The 13,451-nt window shown below is 46.2% G+C and overlaps 1 protein-coding gene across 1 annotated transcript in view; it reads left to right on the forward strand.

The window, feature by feature from the left end:
* Positions 1–13,451, forward strand: part of LOC125435303 (USP6 N-terminal-like protein) — a 66,570-nt gene that overhangs the window by 13,539 nt on the left and 39,580 nt on the right. Inside the window, exon 4 of the mRNA XM_048501493.1 lies at positions 2,458–2,497. Within this exon, the coding sequence (XP_048357450.1) occupies positions 2,458–2,497 (40 nt within the window). The remainder of the gene's footprint in view (positions 1–2,457; positions 2,498–13,451) is intronic.

Consider the following 13,451-nt stretch of genomic DNA (forward strand, 5'->3'; position numbering starts at 1 on the left):
ATAGCAACTGAAAATGTAATTTCTTCTCACCCGGGTTCCATTCACAGTTCCTGGTTCTGTAATTTAAGCTGTAATAGTCTTTAGTGGATGTTTAGCCATTTCATTGAATCAATGCACAGTCCTTATAAATTGTCCCGAAAACGTTAGCAGTGCTTAATTACCAGCATAAATACTTTGTCCGTGCAAACTCTTCCCTGTGCTCCGAGCCACCGCTGACCTTTAATAAAACCAAATGTGTTGCTAAACCCTTGAAATGTAGGGTGAGATAAATAAGAGATGCAACATAGAAGGGCTATAGCAAGAAGACGAGGCGAGAGTATCTATTGTAGATGCCAAAAGTGATGATTTCCTCATGTTCAGAAAAGCGTATGCAAGATTCTGAATTGAGACAGGTGGGGGTTTCCGGGCCCGAACTCACGGGCTCAACCAGAGAGGAGGGAGGCAAAATGTTGGCCAGCGAGTCACACTGAGCAGTGTCTTTTCCTTCTGAATACCTGCACCTTAAATCAGGGTCCGCCATGTTTGTCTGCATAGACAGTGGGATGGATTTACCAACATGTGAAAGATTTGTTCCACAGCATAACCTTTGCTTTGTACTACACAGGAGTTTTATCAGTGTTATTAGGATCTGTATTTCAGATACCTTGGGGCACTGTTGTATGTTTGTAGCTTTGGACACGTGTTTTACTTATAACAAGGCTTCGTTGTTATAGAGCAGCAGTGGCGTAGTGGTTAAGAGCAGGTGCATTTTAATCTGGAGGAGCCGGGTTTGATTCCTTGCTCTGCCTCCTGAGCTGTGGAGGCTTCTCTGGGGAATTCAGATTAGCCTGTGCACTCCCACACACACCAGCTGGGTGACCTTGGACTAGTCACAGCTTCTTGGAGCTCTCTCAGACCCACCCACCTCACAGGGTGTTTGTTGTGAGGGGGGAAGGGCAAGGAGATTGTAAGCCCCCTTTGAGTCTCCTGCAGGAGAGAAGGGGGGGATATAAATTCAAATTCTTCTTCTTCATCATTTGAAAGTAGACAGCAGTTGCTGTGAGCCTTCTTTAGTGTAACTTCTATTGGGTGGTACTGTGTGCACTGATCCCCGCTTAATTCAAATGGTGGATACCCTTAGAGAAAACGGCTCCTTTGGAGGGCGGACTGCATGGCATTATATCCTGCTGAGATTCTTCACCTTCCTAAACCCAGACTCCATCCCCAAATCTCCAGGAATTTTCCAAGCTGGAGTTGGCGACTCTACCCAGAACCCAAAAGAAAGTGCTTTGCTACTGAGCAAGTTCAGTGAAGCTTATTTCCAAGTAAGCATGCAAAGGACTGCCCTCAGTGTTATAGTGGCCTCTTGAGAACATAAGAAGAACCCTTAAGTCACCATGGCTGGTGGCCACTGATGGATCTCTCTTCCTTTGTTTTCTTATATTATGTTGACATTTTAAATACCGTAATGTCACCAGTTTAGCTTCTTTCTTTCTTTCTTTCTTTCTTTCTTTCTTTCTTTCTTTCTTTCTTTCTTTCTTTCTTTCTTTCTTTCTTTCTTTCTTTCTTTCTTTCTTTCTTTCCTTCCTTCCTTCCTTCCTTCATTCTTTCTTTCTTTCTTGCCTTCATTCTTTCTTTTCTTTTCCTTCCTTCCTTCCCTTCCTTCCTTCCTTCCCTCCTTCCTTCCCTCCCTCCCTCCCTCCCTCCTTCCCTCCTTCCTTCCTTCCTTCTTTCTTCTTTCTTTCTTTCTTTCTTTCTTTCTTTCTTTCTTTCTTTCTTTCTTTCTTTCTTTCTTTCTTTCTTTCTTTCTTTCTTTCTTTCTTTCTTTCTTTCTTTCTTTCTTTCTCCAATCCATCTATTTATCATCTGCCAGTCTGTCTGTCCATCTATATATCTATTTATCTATATTTATCTCTGTATATTTATATACCTGTCTGTCTGTCTGTCTGTCTGTCTGTATTTGTATTGTATTATTCGATTTGTATACCGCCCTCCCCCGAAGGGCTCAGGGCGTTGAACAACAACAGCAAACATCAGTAACCATAACATCGAGCAACAAAACATCAATAATCACAACATTATACGCTTTATAATCACAACATTATAATCACAACATTATAAACAATAATCATAGCAGCATATATAATCAACAGAGATAGACTTAATAAGCATAGGGTTCTGTGTGGTTTCTGGGCTGCATGGCCATGAACACGGCCATACAACCCGGAAACCACACAGCACCCCAGTGATTCTGGCCGTGAAAGCCTTTGACAAAATATAGTAAGCATAGATGGTGACTTTCCCAGCGTATTTGTATATATATATATTTATATCTGTATTTTTCTTTCTATGTATATTTATATCCGTCCAGACATCCTTCTGTCTGCCTGTCTTTCATTCCCCATTAGTAGAAATCTAAAAGGAAATGTTTTAATTAAATAGAGATAAAAGTCTCTCTCTTTCCCCCTTTATTTTCAGCCAAGAGGAGTTACCCGTCCACGACTCAGCATCAGACAGGGTAAGTCGCGGAGTTTTTTCATCTCACGGACATAAGATGCAGCTGAATGTCCTGGGAGTGCTGGTTCTGCGCACTTTGGCAGATCATGTCAGGGAAGGCAGGAAGGGGTATGTCAGGGCCCAGCTTTTGTGGCGTAGGAGGTTAAGGATGTAGGAGCAGCAGTGGCGTCGGAGGTTAAGAGCTCGTGTATCTAATCTGGAGGAACCGGGTTTGATTCCCAGCTCTGCCGCCTGAGCTGTGGAGGCTTCTCTGGGGGATTCAGATTAGCCTGTGCACTCCCACACACGCCAGCTGGGTGACCTTGGGCTAGTCACAGCTTCTCGGAGCTCTCTCAGCCCCACCTACCTCACAGGGTGTTTGTTGTGAGGGGGAAAGGGCAAGGAGATTGTCAGCCCCTTTGAGTCTCCTGCAGGAGAGAAAGGGGGGATATCAATCCAAACTCTTCTTCTTCATCATCTTTCTTTCATACCCAGGGTAATGCCAATCACTACTTTGAGGTCAGGAGGGGATTTTCCTCCAGGCCAGGTTGGCCAGGGATCCTGGAGCTTTTCTACCTGGGCACAGAGCAGGGATCCTTGGGAGAGTGGGAGGGGAAGGTAGTTGTGAATCTCCTCCATTGTTTATGGGGTTGGACTAGATGACCCGTGAGGTCCCTTCCAGCTCTACGTTTCTGTGATGCCATGCTGAAGCTCGATGGGTATGAATCTGATGGATTTTTTTTATTTTTTAGCAAGGAATTAAGTTTACTCCTCATTCTCTATGTCTGGGTCTTTTTTAAAAAAATGGGTGAACTTTTCCAGCAGAGCTGTCTAAATCCTTATTAATTGAAAAAATGGTGTGTTTTAATCCATTTTCATTTTGTTAATATGGGGCTTGGTGGTGACATTATGCCTTGAGTCCAAGCAGATAAGGCTGGATAGGAGTGTTTTCAATAAGTAAATAATAGCGTGCCAGTAGTGTCCTTTAGCCAGCACCTTGACTGCAGGCAGGATTTTTGAAATATTGCTGTTCCAAAGATCATCCGGAAGATGCTAGAAAAGAGTCCCTTTTTTTTGGCCCATTCACACGGACATCTCGAGCCCGTTTCCCAAGAGAGAAGCATCTAAAAATATATGGGATGTTACTTTTCTTTATTTATTAATACAGTCATTGGCCAGACATGCAAATAAAAACAAAAGCATTTGAAACTTCAAAAGCTCAGACGGGGATGCTTCCTGGCTCTCCTGCTATTTATCTGTTACATAAACAATATCGTAAGTGCCCTGGAAGAGGATGAATTCCATCCACCCAAAGCGGCAGGTCGCCATATATCAGTTCCTCCGTATCCCGACAACGCAGCCATCGTGTGCTGGACTCCAGTAGGAATGAGAAGAGCCATAAAAAGATTGGCTGAGTACTGGGATAAAGAACGCTTACAGATGTACTTGCAGGAAACCAAAATAATGGTTTTTGGGAAACATCAGGAAAGTAACACCTGGAATCTGAATAGTTTTAAACTGGAACAGGTGAACATCTAAGAATATCTGGGTGTCATCCTTCAGGCCTCTGATTCATGGGCAGCCCATAGTAACTACATGGGATAGAAATCAACCTGTAATATTCTCCGGGGGGGGGGGGGGCTTGTAATAAAGGAGGGCACTTTGGTCCAGCCGTACTTAAGTTGTTCCTGGCTGAAACCCTAGCAGAACTCACATATAGGACCTTTAAGAACATAAGAACAAGCCAGCTGGATCAGACCAGAGTCCATCTAGTCCAGCTCTCTGCTACTCACAGTGGCCCACCAGGTGCCATTGGGAGCTCACATGCAGGATGTGAAATCAATGGCCTTCTGCTGGTGCTGCTCCCGAGCACCTGGTCTGTTAAGGCATTTGCAATCTCAGATCAAAGAGGATCAAGATTGGTAGCCATAAATCGACTTCTCCTCCCTAAATCTGTCCAAGCCCTTTTTAAAGCTATCCAGGTGAGTGGCCATCACCACCTCCTGTGGCAGCATATTCCAACCACCAATCACACATTGTGTGAAGAAGTGTTTCCTTTTATTAGTCCTAATTCTTCCCCCCAGCATTTTCAATGGATGCCCCCTGGTTCTAGTATTGTAAGAAAGAGAGAAAAATTTCTCTCTGTCAACATTTTCTATCCCATGCATAATTTTATAGACTTCAATCATGTCTCTCCCCCCCCCCCCCAGCTGTCTCCTCTCCAAACTAAAGAGTCCCAACCTTTCTTAGAAATCCAGCAACCTGACTTATGCCTCTGGAGCAAATTCAGTTGAAAGTTCTCAGACCTGCCCTTCACATTCCCAGACGTGTATCAAACTCTTACCATTTGTTTTTCATCCTTGCCCTTGAGAGCCAGTGTGGTGTAGCGGTTAAGAGCAGGTGGATTCTAATCTGGAGAACCGGGGTTGATTTCCCACTCTTCCACCTGAGTGGCAGAGGCTTATCTGGTGAACCAGATGTGTTTCCGCGCTCCTGCATTACTGCTGGGTGACCTTGGGCCAGTCACAGTTCTCTCTGAACGCTCTCAGCCCCACCTACCTCACAAAGAGTCTGTTGTTGGGAGAGGAAGAGAAAGGAACTTGAGTCTCCTTACAGGAGAGAAAGGTGGGATATAAATCCACATTCTCCTCCTTAAATTTATTCTTAACTATAGTTGATCTCACTGATCTCACACACACACACACACACACACACACACACACACACACACACACACACACACACACACACACACACACACACACACACACACACACACACACACACACACAGAGAGAGACACACAGAGTCTGGATAGTGATGTGGCTGTTAGTTTCCTAAGAAGGCAGCCGACCATCTCCCTGTGGAGTTGTTAAGACTTCCAGGATCAACAGAAAGGTCATCTGCCAAGAGGACGCGGAGCTGAGAAACTGGAAGAGCCGCTCCAGTTCCTTCTGCTGCTCTTTGCCGAGCTGCACTTAACTAAGACTTTTTAAATTGTGCTGGGGCCTCTGCCTGGTTCAAGTTGCTCTCTGCTGACTTAAAAAAAATGGCCTCTGTGAAATTCCACTTCAAGAAGCAGGATCTGGCTGTTCATGTCATTTCCCTCTAATGCAGGGGTGTCAAACATGGGGCCGGTAGGCCGGATCCAGCCCTTTGAGTAGGCTTATCAGGCCCTTCAGCCCGCGGAGGCATTCCTCCCCTCGCTTTTGATCCTGCCTCACCTGGTTCATGGGCTTGATAAGCCCCCTTGAGGCAGACATCCCGCATTGTGGTCCCCGGCCCCTCCATGATGCGGCTGGCCTCCACACGGGCCAGGACTTTTACAGCACTGGCCCCGGCCTGGTGGAACACCCTTCCTCCAGCTGTCCGGGACCTCGGCGAGTTCCGCAGGGCCTGTAAGACTGTGCTGTTCCACCGGGCCTTTGGAGTGCCCAGCTGCTGATATGGTGCCCCCTTACTGCTCTTTGCCTTGGTGCTTTTGCTACATCAGGGTCCCCTCATATTGAGGGGGCCCGCCGTCCCCCTCTTTGGGGGTAGGTTTTAAATTGGGGTTTCTGGACGCCTCTTGTTTATTCATGTATTAACTGTTATTCGCTGTTTTACATGAGTTTTTAGGTTGTTTTATTGTTGATTATGGGATGGAGCCTATGTAGACCTGCTCCTGTTTGATGTTGAATTGTGTTGTTCACCGCCCGGAGCCCTTTGGGGATCAGGCGGTATAAAAATCGAAGAAATAAATAAATAAATAAAAATTAAAAAAACTCTACTTCTCAGTAGGCCAGGGGTCCCCAACGTGGTCCCAATGGGCACCATGTTGCCTCCTGAAACCTTACCTGGAGCCTGCCAAGGTTTTCAGAAAGTGGAGCCCAATTATTTTCCAGTAAATACGGTTAGGGCTGGAGTTTTGGAATCGGTTTAGTTCAGCTCGAGCAGGAAGACTCGTTCGCTCTGGTGTGCCATTTTGAGCATCATCCAACGATGCACAAAAGGAAGCGTTTTCAGCACAAGCGTGCCTTGCACTCGGACACAAGGAGAAACCCAGGTGCTGAAACCAAGGAGGCAGCAGCAGGAAGCTCTACTGTGTGTGTAAAGTACTGTCAAGTCACAGTTGACTTAGGGAGACCCCAGCAAGGGGCTTTCAAGGCAAGGGAGAAGCAGAGGTGGTTGGCCTTCTTCCACAGAGCCTTTCTTGGTGGCCTCCCTTCCCAAGTACTGACCCTGCTTGGCTTCCGAGATCCGATTAATACAATGCCGTGTTCAGTGCTGCACCTATAGGATTTGCCATCAGAGGGACCACGCCCAGTACAATATTTCATCTAGCATAGGTGTCAAACTCGCAGCCCTCCAGATGTTATGGACTATAGTTCCCATCATCCCATGCCAGCATGATGCCATAACATCTGGAGGGCCGCGAGTTTGACACCTGTGTTTAGCAGCTAGCCCGTGGAGATGCTTTAGCTGGAGGGCATTCATTCATTCATTCATTCATTCATTCATTCATTCATTCATTCATTCATTCATTCATTCATTCATTTATTAGATTTATAGGCTGCCTTACCCCTGAAGGGCTCGACTTCAAATACTGTATTTGAATTCCCCATGAGAAGGTTTTTATATGGCGATTACATTATATCCTTTTAATTCATGTTCTTAAAATACAAATCTGACTCTCTCTCTCTCTCTCTCTCTCTCTCTCTCTCTCTCTCTCTTACACACACACACACACACACACACACCACAATTATATTCTACTGCTATGTTTTTAGTGATATCCTGACCTCTGGTGGTTCGAGGATTAAATTTGCATTCCTCCAAACCGGCTGCTCGTGGCCCTTCTGTGACATTTTCATTTCAGCGAGACCTCCCGAATGATGGATAAAATTCATTAGCAGTTAACGTTTCTCGCAGTGCGGTCGAAAACACCTTTACGCTCTTTTAAAGCCATGGACTTCAGTGGATTTCGAAGGGTGCAATTCTGTTTTGCTTTGGCAAGGATGGTTTTGGCGGTTTCTGCCCCCCCCCCCCCCCCCGTTCATTGATTTTTGCCTTATCAGTTGATTTCTGCATTATCAGTTTTATTAACCTCTGTAAACCGTTAATACAGCCGTTACAGCCTGTCCTCTTAAAATGCTACCACCCCCACCCCCTCCCGCCAATGTATAAGCTCTCGCTTACCCTGTTGAAACACCGCTTTCTCTTTGGCTTGATAATAGCACTCCCTTTAAGGGAGGAAATTGGGACAGCTCATTTAGAAACGATCATTTTTAAAAACCTAACACTTTTAAAAAAAATGTTTAAATGGCAGATGTCATTTTTGTAAATTACAATAGCTAATCAGCCTTCGTGCTAGTTATACAGTGGAACCTCGTTCTTCCTTGGTAATCTGTCCGAAAAGAATCGATGAAAACCGAAACCGATGAAAACCGAGGCAAACTTTTCCACAGGAATCAATGTAAATCAATTAATCCGTTCTTGGCACTCCAAAAAACATACCAAAAACACATTTTTGGTGAATAAACATAGTGTTTAGTGTTGAAAACAGTAACAAACAATAACACTAGGACCAACTTCAGAGCCAGTGGACCAATGTCGCACCAGAAAGCTGTCTAAAGAGGTCTGTTTCTGACACCTCTGTAAGATTTGTCTGAAATGGGGCAAGACATTGTCGTTAAACAAGTTACAGACACAGCCTGCAACAGCTTTGTCCGGGTGATTTTTCTCCACAAACCCCTGCACCTTACTGCAAATTGATGAAAACCGAGGCAAATTTTTCACTGAAAAAATCGATGAAAACCAAAACCGATGAAAACCGAAGGCAATGAAAACCGAGGTTCCACTGTACAGTGGAGATAATTTTGATAATTTGCAAAACGCAGTCAACAAGCAAGCGAATGTTTAACGAAGGCTGGCTTTGGCAAAGAGGTTTTGGAAGTTATGTGCCCGAATTGTCCTTCATGCACTTTGATGCTTTCAAGTAAAGAGGGATGGATGGATGGATGGATGGATGGATGGATGGATGGATGGATGGATGGATGGATGGATGGATGGATGGATGGATGGATGGATGGATGGATGGATGGATGGATGGATGGATGGATGGATGAATGGATGAATGGATGGATGGATGGATGGATGGATGGATGGATGGATGGATGGATGGATGGATGGATGGATGGATGGATGGATGGATGGATGGATGGATGGGCGGATGGATGGATGGATGGATGGATGGATGGATGGATGGATGGATGGATGGATGGATGGATGGATGGATGGATGGATGGATGGATGGATGGATGGATGGATGGATGGATGGATGGATGGATGGATGGATGGATGGATGGATGGATGGATGGATGGATGGATGGTGTTGCACAGCCCTAGTGATGCGGTCAAACTTGTGTGCCTTCTCAACCCTCAACATTGATTCCCCACTCCTCCGCATGAGTGGCGGACTCCAATCTGGTCAACTGAATTTGTTTTCCTGCTCCTCCACATGAGGTCTGCTGGGGTGACCTTGGCCCAGTCACAGTTCTCTCAGAATTCTCTCAACCCCACCTGCCTCACAAAGCGTCTGTTGTGGGGAAAGGAAGGGAAAGGAGTTTGTAAGCCGCCTTGAGTCTCCTTGTAAGAGAGAAAGAAGGGGTATCAATCCAAACTCTTCTACTCCTTTTCTAAATGGAAAGTTTGATCTCTGTGTGTGCCTTTTAGAAATGTTGTGAGATGCTTCAGGGTCTCCCAGCAAAATGCAGGTGACAAAGCCCCCCCCCCCCCATCAGATTGGCTGAGCTGCCCCACAGTAGCAAAGGGTGTGCTGGCGCATGACTCTTTGTGCATACCAAGAAAGTATGTATGAGAAAATATGCACATCGTTATGAGAACTAGCCAGTTTTATGTATTGTCGAAGGCTTTCACGGCTGAAATCACTGGGGTGCCGTGTAGTTTCCAGGCTGTATGGCCATGTTCTAGCAGCATTCTCTCCTGATGTTTCGTCTGCATCTGTGGCTGGCATCTTCAGAGGATCTGATAGTATGAAAGGAAAGCAAGTGGAGTATATATACCTGTGAGTAACAGTTAGCAAGGTCAATAGGTGAGGGGATCTGAATAGAAGTAGCCTGGCAAGTGAGTAACAATGAAGTGTGTAGCATGTGAGTAACAATGAAGATAGCAAGTGCAATAGGTGAGGGCATCTGAATAGAAGTAGCCTGGCAAGTGAGTAACAATGAAGTGTGTAGCATGTGAGTAACAATGAAGATAGCAAGTTCAATAGGTGAGGGCATATGAATAGAAGTAGCCTGGCCTTTGTTCCCTTTGATTGTATATTGTCTATAGTCATCCTGTGTTTGTGTGGAGCTGATTAGTCACTGTCTTGACTCCTGTGTTTTTCAACACTGGCAGCCAAGTTCTGTTAATTTTCATGGTTTCTTCCTTTCTGTTGAAATTGTCCATGTGCTTGTGGATTTCAGTGGCTTCTCACTAGCCCGTTTTAATCCCAAAAAAGAAACCTGTGACCCACCTATCAGATGTTTGAGAATGTTGCCTTGTTTGGCCACGTGACTGTAGCACTGAATTGTTTGGCCACGTGACTGTTGCACTGAAGCTTCTAGAAGCGCCGCAAACTCTCCCTAGCCTCTTATTGGCAAAACACAAGATTACAGTGCGCATTGTGCTTCTTTTCGATTAGCGGGACATAAAGTGCTCCAAAATGACTGTAATGATGTCTGTCTGTCTCTTACCTCACGCAGCAATGCTGTGATTAAGCCGTCCAGCAGCATTTAACTAAATTACACCTCTTCCGCAGGTGTGGCACAGTGCAAAACCTTCATCTGTATTTTTACCAGCAATGCCAAAGTCATGAGGTTGTAATGTGGGTGTTAGCCCAGACCTTCCAAACAGGTAACTTGAGTTGCATTCCGACATATTACTGTAACAGGCACTTTGCGGGAAGGAACCATCTGTTCCCTACCTGCTGCTGTGATCTTTTTGAAGTCACCCACCTCTCTTTATGTCTGTTCCCCCAAGTTTCAGTCTGACAGCAGCGTACTCCGTGTCACGGTTTGAGTGTTGAGGTACTTCTTCAGAAGGGAATGGACCACTAGGTACCACAGCTACATTGGCTTTGTTCTGATTTAGCACCAAACCATGAACCAGTTCGATCAGAAGTCTCCAGCATGGTGCCTGAGGCTACCATGGGACCTGTGAAATCTTTGCCGTGCTAAAATGTAATGTTTCAGTCAGCGTATGGATGTTGTTATAGGCATGCAGAAAGACTTTTCATATATAGAAGAATAGTGAGATTGTGATTTTCAGACTCGTGTTATTGTGGCATGTATACCTTGTTCTGTGGAAAGAACTAAGTGCAGTCAGTTGTTGGTTGGTGGAAGTAAAAGTAGTGTCCTTCCGCAGGTGAACATAGCCCCGAGTGTCTGTGAACAGTAACATCGTCAAAATCATCATTCTTTGCATTATTAAACATTTTAAAGGGGGTGCAAAGAAAAGACATATTCATCGCCCCCCCCCCCCAGTCAGCTTGCCTGCTCACATTACTTCATGCAGCTCTGTTGGTTGCAGTGGTGTAGCGTCCACAGGGCAAGGCACAATGCCCTGGGCACACCCCGGGGCGGGGGCATGGCCAGGGCATTCCAGGGGCGTTTCAGGGCAGGCGGGTGGCGCAACAGCAGGGGCTCAGGGCACTCACGTGCCCCAGCCACAGTTCCCTCTCACTTCGCCCCTGGCTGGACGTGACACACCCACATCTTCTTGGTCCATTTCCTCCCTATTCCCCCTTTACTCATTTGCCTTCCATCTGTTGCAGAGACACAAAAGCAAACTAGGAGATTGGGCCAGTGTGTGTGTGTGTGTGTGTGTGTGTGTGTGTGTGTGTGTGTGTGTGTGAGAGAGAGAGAGAGAGAGAGAGAGAGAGAGAGAGAGAGAGAGAGAGACTGGGCTGAAAACATGCAAGGCTGGGAGAATTTGCTGCCCGGCTCAGCTCTCTCCCACCCTCTTGGCCGCTACTGGGTAGAAGAAAAGGCAAGACACCACTGCCAGGGCCTTGGTGTAGCTTTTGCACAGAGCACTCCCCATCAATCATCATCATCTTCTTCTCCTCCTCCTCCTCCTCCTCCTCCTCCTCTCTTTTGCTTGGAAAGGGAAAAAAGCTTCCTTCTGCCACATCCTTAAAAAACTGCCTTGCAAAGCTCTCTGCTTAACTTGTCAGCAAGCAAGCAGCATCAGCAGCCCCAGGAACCCCAGACACAGATGTGCAAAACATCTCGGGGGGGGGGTAGGGTTTTTTTGGTCTTCTGGGGAAAGATGGGAGGCTAGACTTTAAGAGAGGTACCAAGAGGGTTTCCCCCCCCGCCCCCCCGCCTAGAATTGGCTTGGTAAAAAGTTTAGATTTTGCACCCTGTTTTGGGTTTGGGGATGGGGGCATGTTAGGAGGAAAGATTTGGCAAGGGAAAAGCGCAGCCATACGACGCCTGTAATTGCAGAAAACGGCAGCCACCAGAAAAATGTACAGGAAGAAGTGGCAGATGGATGTTCAATTCTACTGAGTCCTTTACGTGGAACTGAATATAGCTGGCCCTCGATCAATCAGTCATATTTTTTCGTTGTTTTTTTTGCCCCGAATTTTCTCTCTCTCTCTGTCCCAGTTGTTGCAAGGCAGAGCACTTAAAACTGTGCTTCAATTGAAGGTTTAATAACAGATGTTGCAGGCCTAACATTTTGGAAAAACTGCTTCCTGAATCTCGCTCATTTGTCGACAGTCATACTATTATTTGAGTCGATAGACATCCTGTTATTTGAATTAAATGGACCAGCGTTGTGAACAGCCATTGTATTCCCACACAAAAAAGCAGTGTATTCAGAGGTAGGATCCAGCAGGTTCTCACAGGTTCCCGAGAGTAGGTTACTAATAATTTGTGTGTGCTGAGAGGGGGTTACTAATTGGTGATTTTGCCACGTGATTTTTGCCTTAGTTACGCCCCTCCTCGGCTCCTCAGCAGTAGCGCGCAGAACTTGAAGCTGTCTAGCAGGAGGTGCACCGGCGTGCGTGGCAGCCTGCGGCTGCGTGCATTCGTTTCCCGCCCAAGGACCGGCGCAGCAGCTGTGTCCTTGCCACAGCCCCGCCCAGTAATGCCCGGCCATGCCCCCGTCGTGCCCCGCCCAGCCCCATTGCCACTACGCCACAGTTTGAATCCCACTAACATGGGAACCTGTTACTAAAATATTTGGATCCCACCACTGAGTGTATTCCTTATATGCAACTTTAAAATATTTCTACTGGAAGTAAGAGATGGGCAGAGCGATCATGAGATGTGTCCGCGATGCATCAGTCAGCTGTGGTGTAACTATGGCTCCAGAGTTACCACTGGGGGCCTGTGCCAGCATAACTTGGCTCTTACGCTGACGTATCTTTGAGATACACCGGCATAAGGGGCAGTCAGCTCCCTAAGTCCATTCCCTCCCTTTGGGATTGCTTTTAGTGTGATTTTATGAAATTAAATGGCCTTTGCTCTTTTATCAGCCCAATCCACAGGAGGGGCTGAATCCCCGTCTGGAGCTGGCACCGTCCTGAGAGGCAACTTACCTGGGTTTTTGGGCACCACCCGGCTTTGCAGCACCTGACCCAGAAGTTTCCTCTGTAACCCAGGCCCGTTGACACAAAAGACTGCGGCTACATGTCCGGGGGTATTCCGGGGGTGGGCCAGGGGGTGTTGTTGACTTTAGTTGGCCTGCCGAGCCAGGTTGGCCCCCATGTACCAGTGGCTCCACCGGCGGAGATATGCCATGAATTTTGTGGCAAATCGATATTCTCATGCAAAAAAAAAGCCAAATTGTGTGTAATGTATATGACGGAGGAACAAGACGGTGCGTCACACACTGAAGACGGAGGATCAATATATTCAATAAATTTATTTAGATATATTATTATAATTGTCCAGTTACTGAATCCAATGATTGTACATCCA

The sequence above is a fragment of the Sphaerodactylus townsendi genome, linkage group LG06, assembly GCF_021028975.2.
Source record: "Sphaerodactylus townsendi isolate TG3544 linkage group LG06, MPM_Stown_v2.3, whole genome shotgun sequence".
Classification (NCBI taxonomy): domain Eukaryota; kingdom Metazoa; phylum Chordata; class Lepidosauria; order Squamata; family Sphaerodactylidae; genus Sphaerodactylus; species Sphaerodactylus townsendi.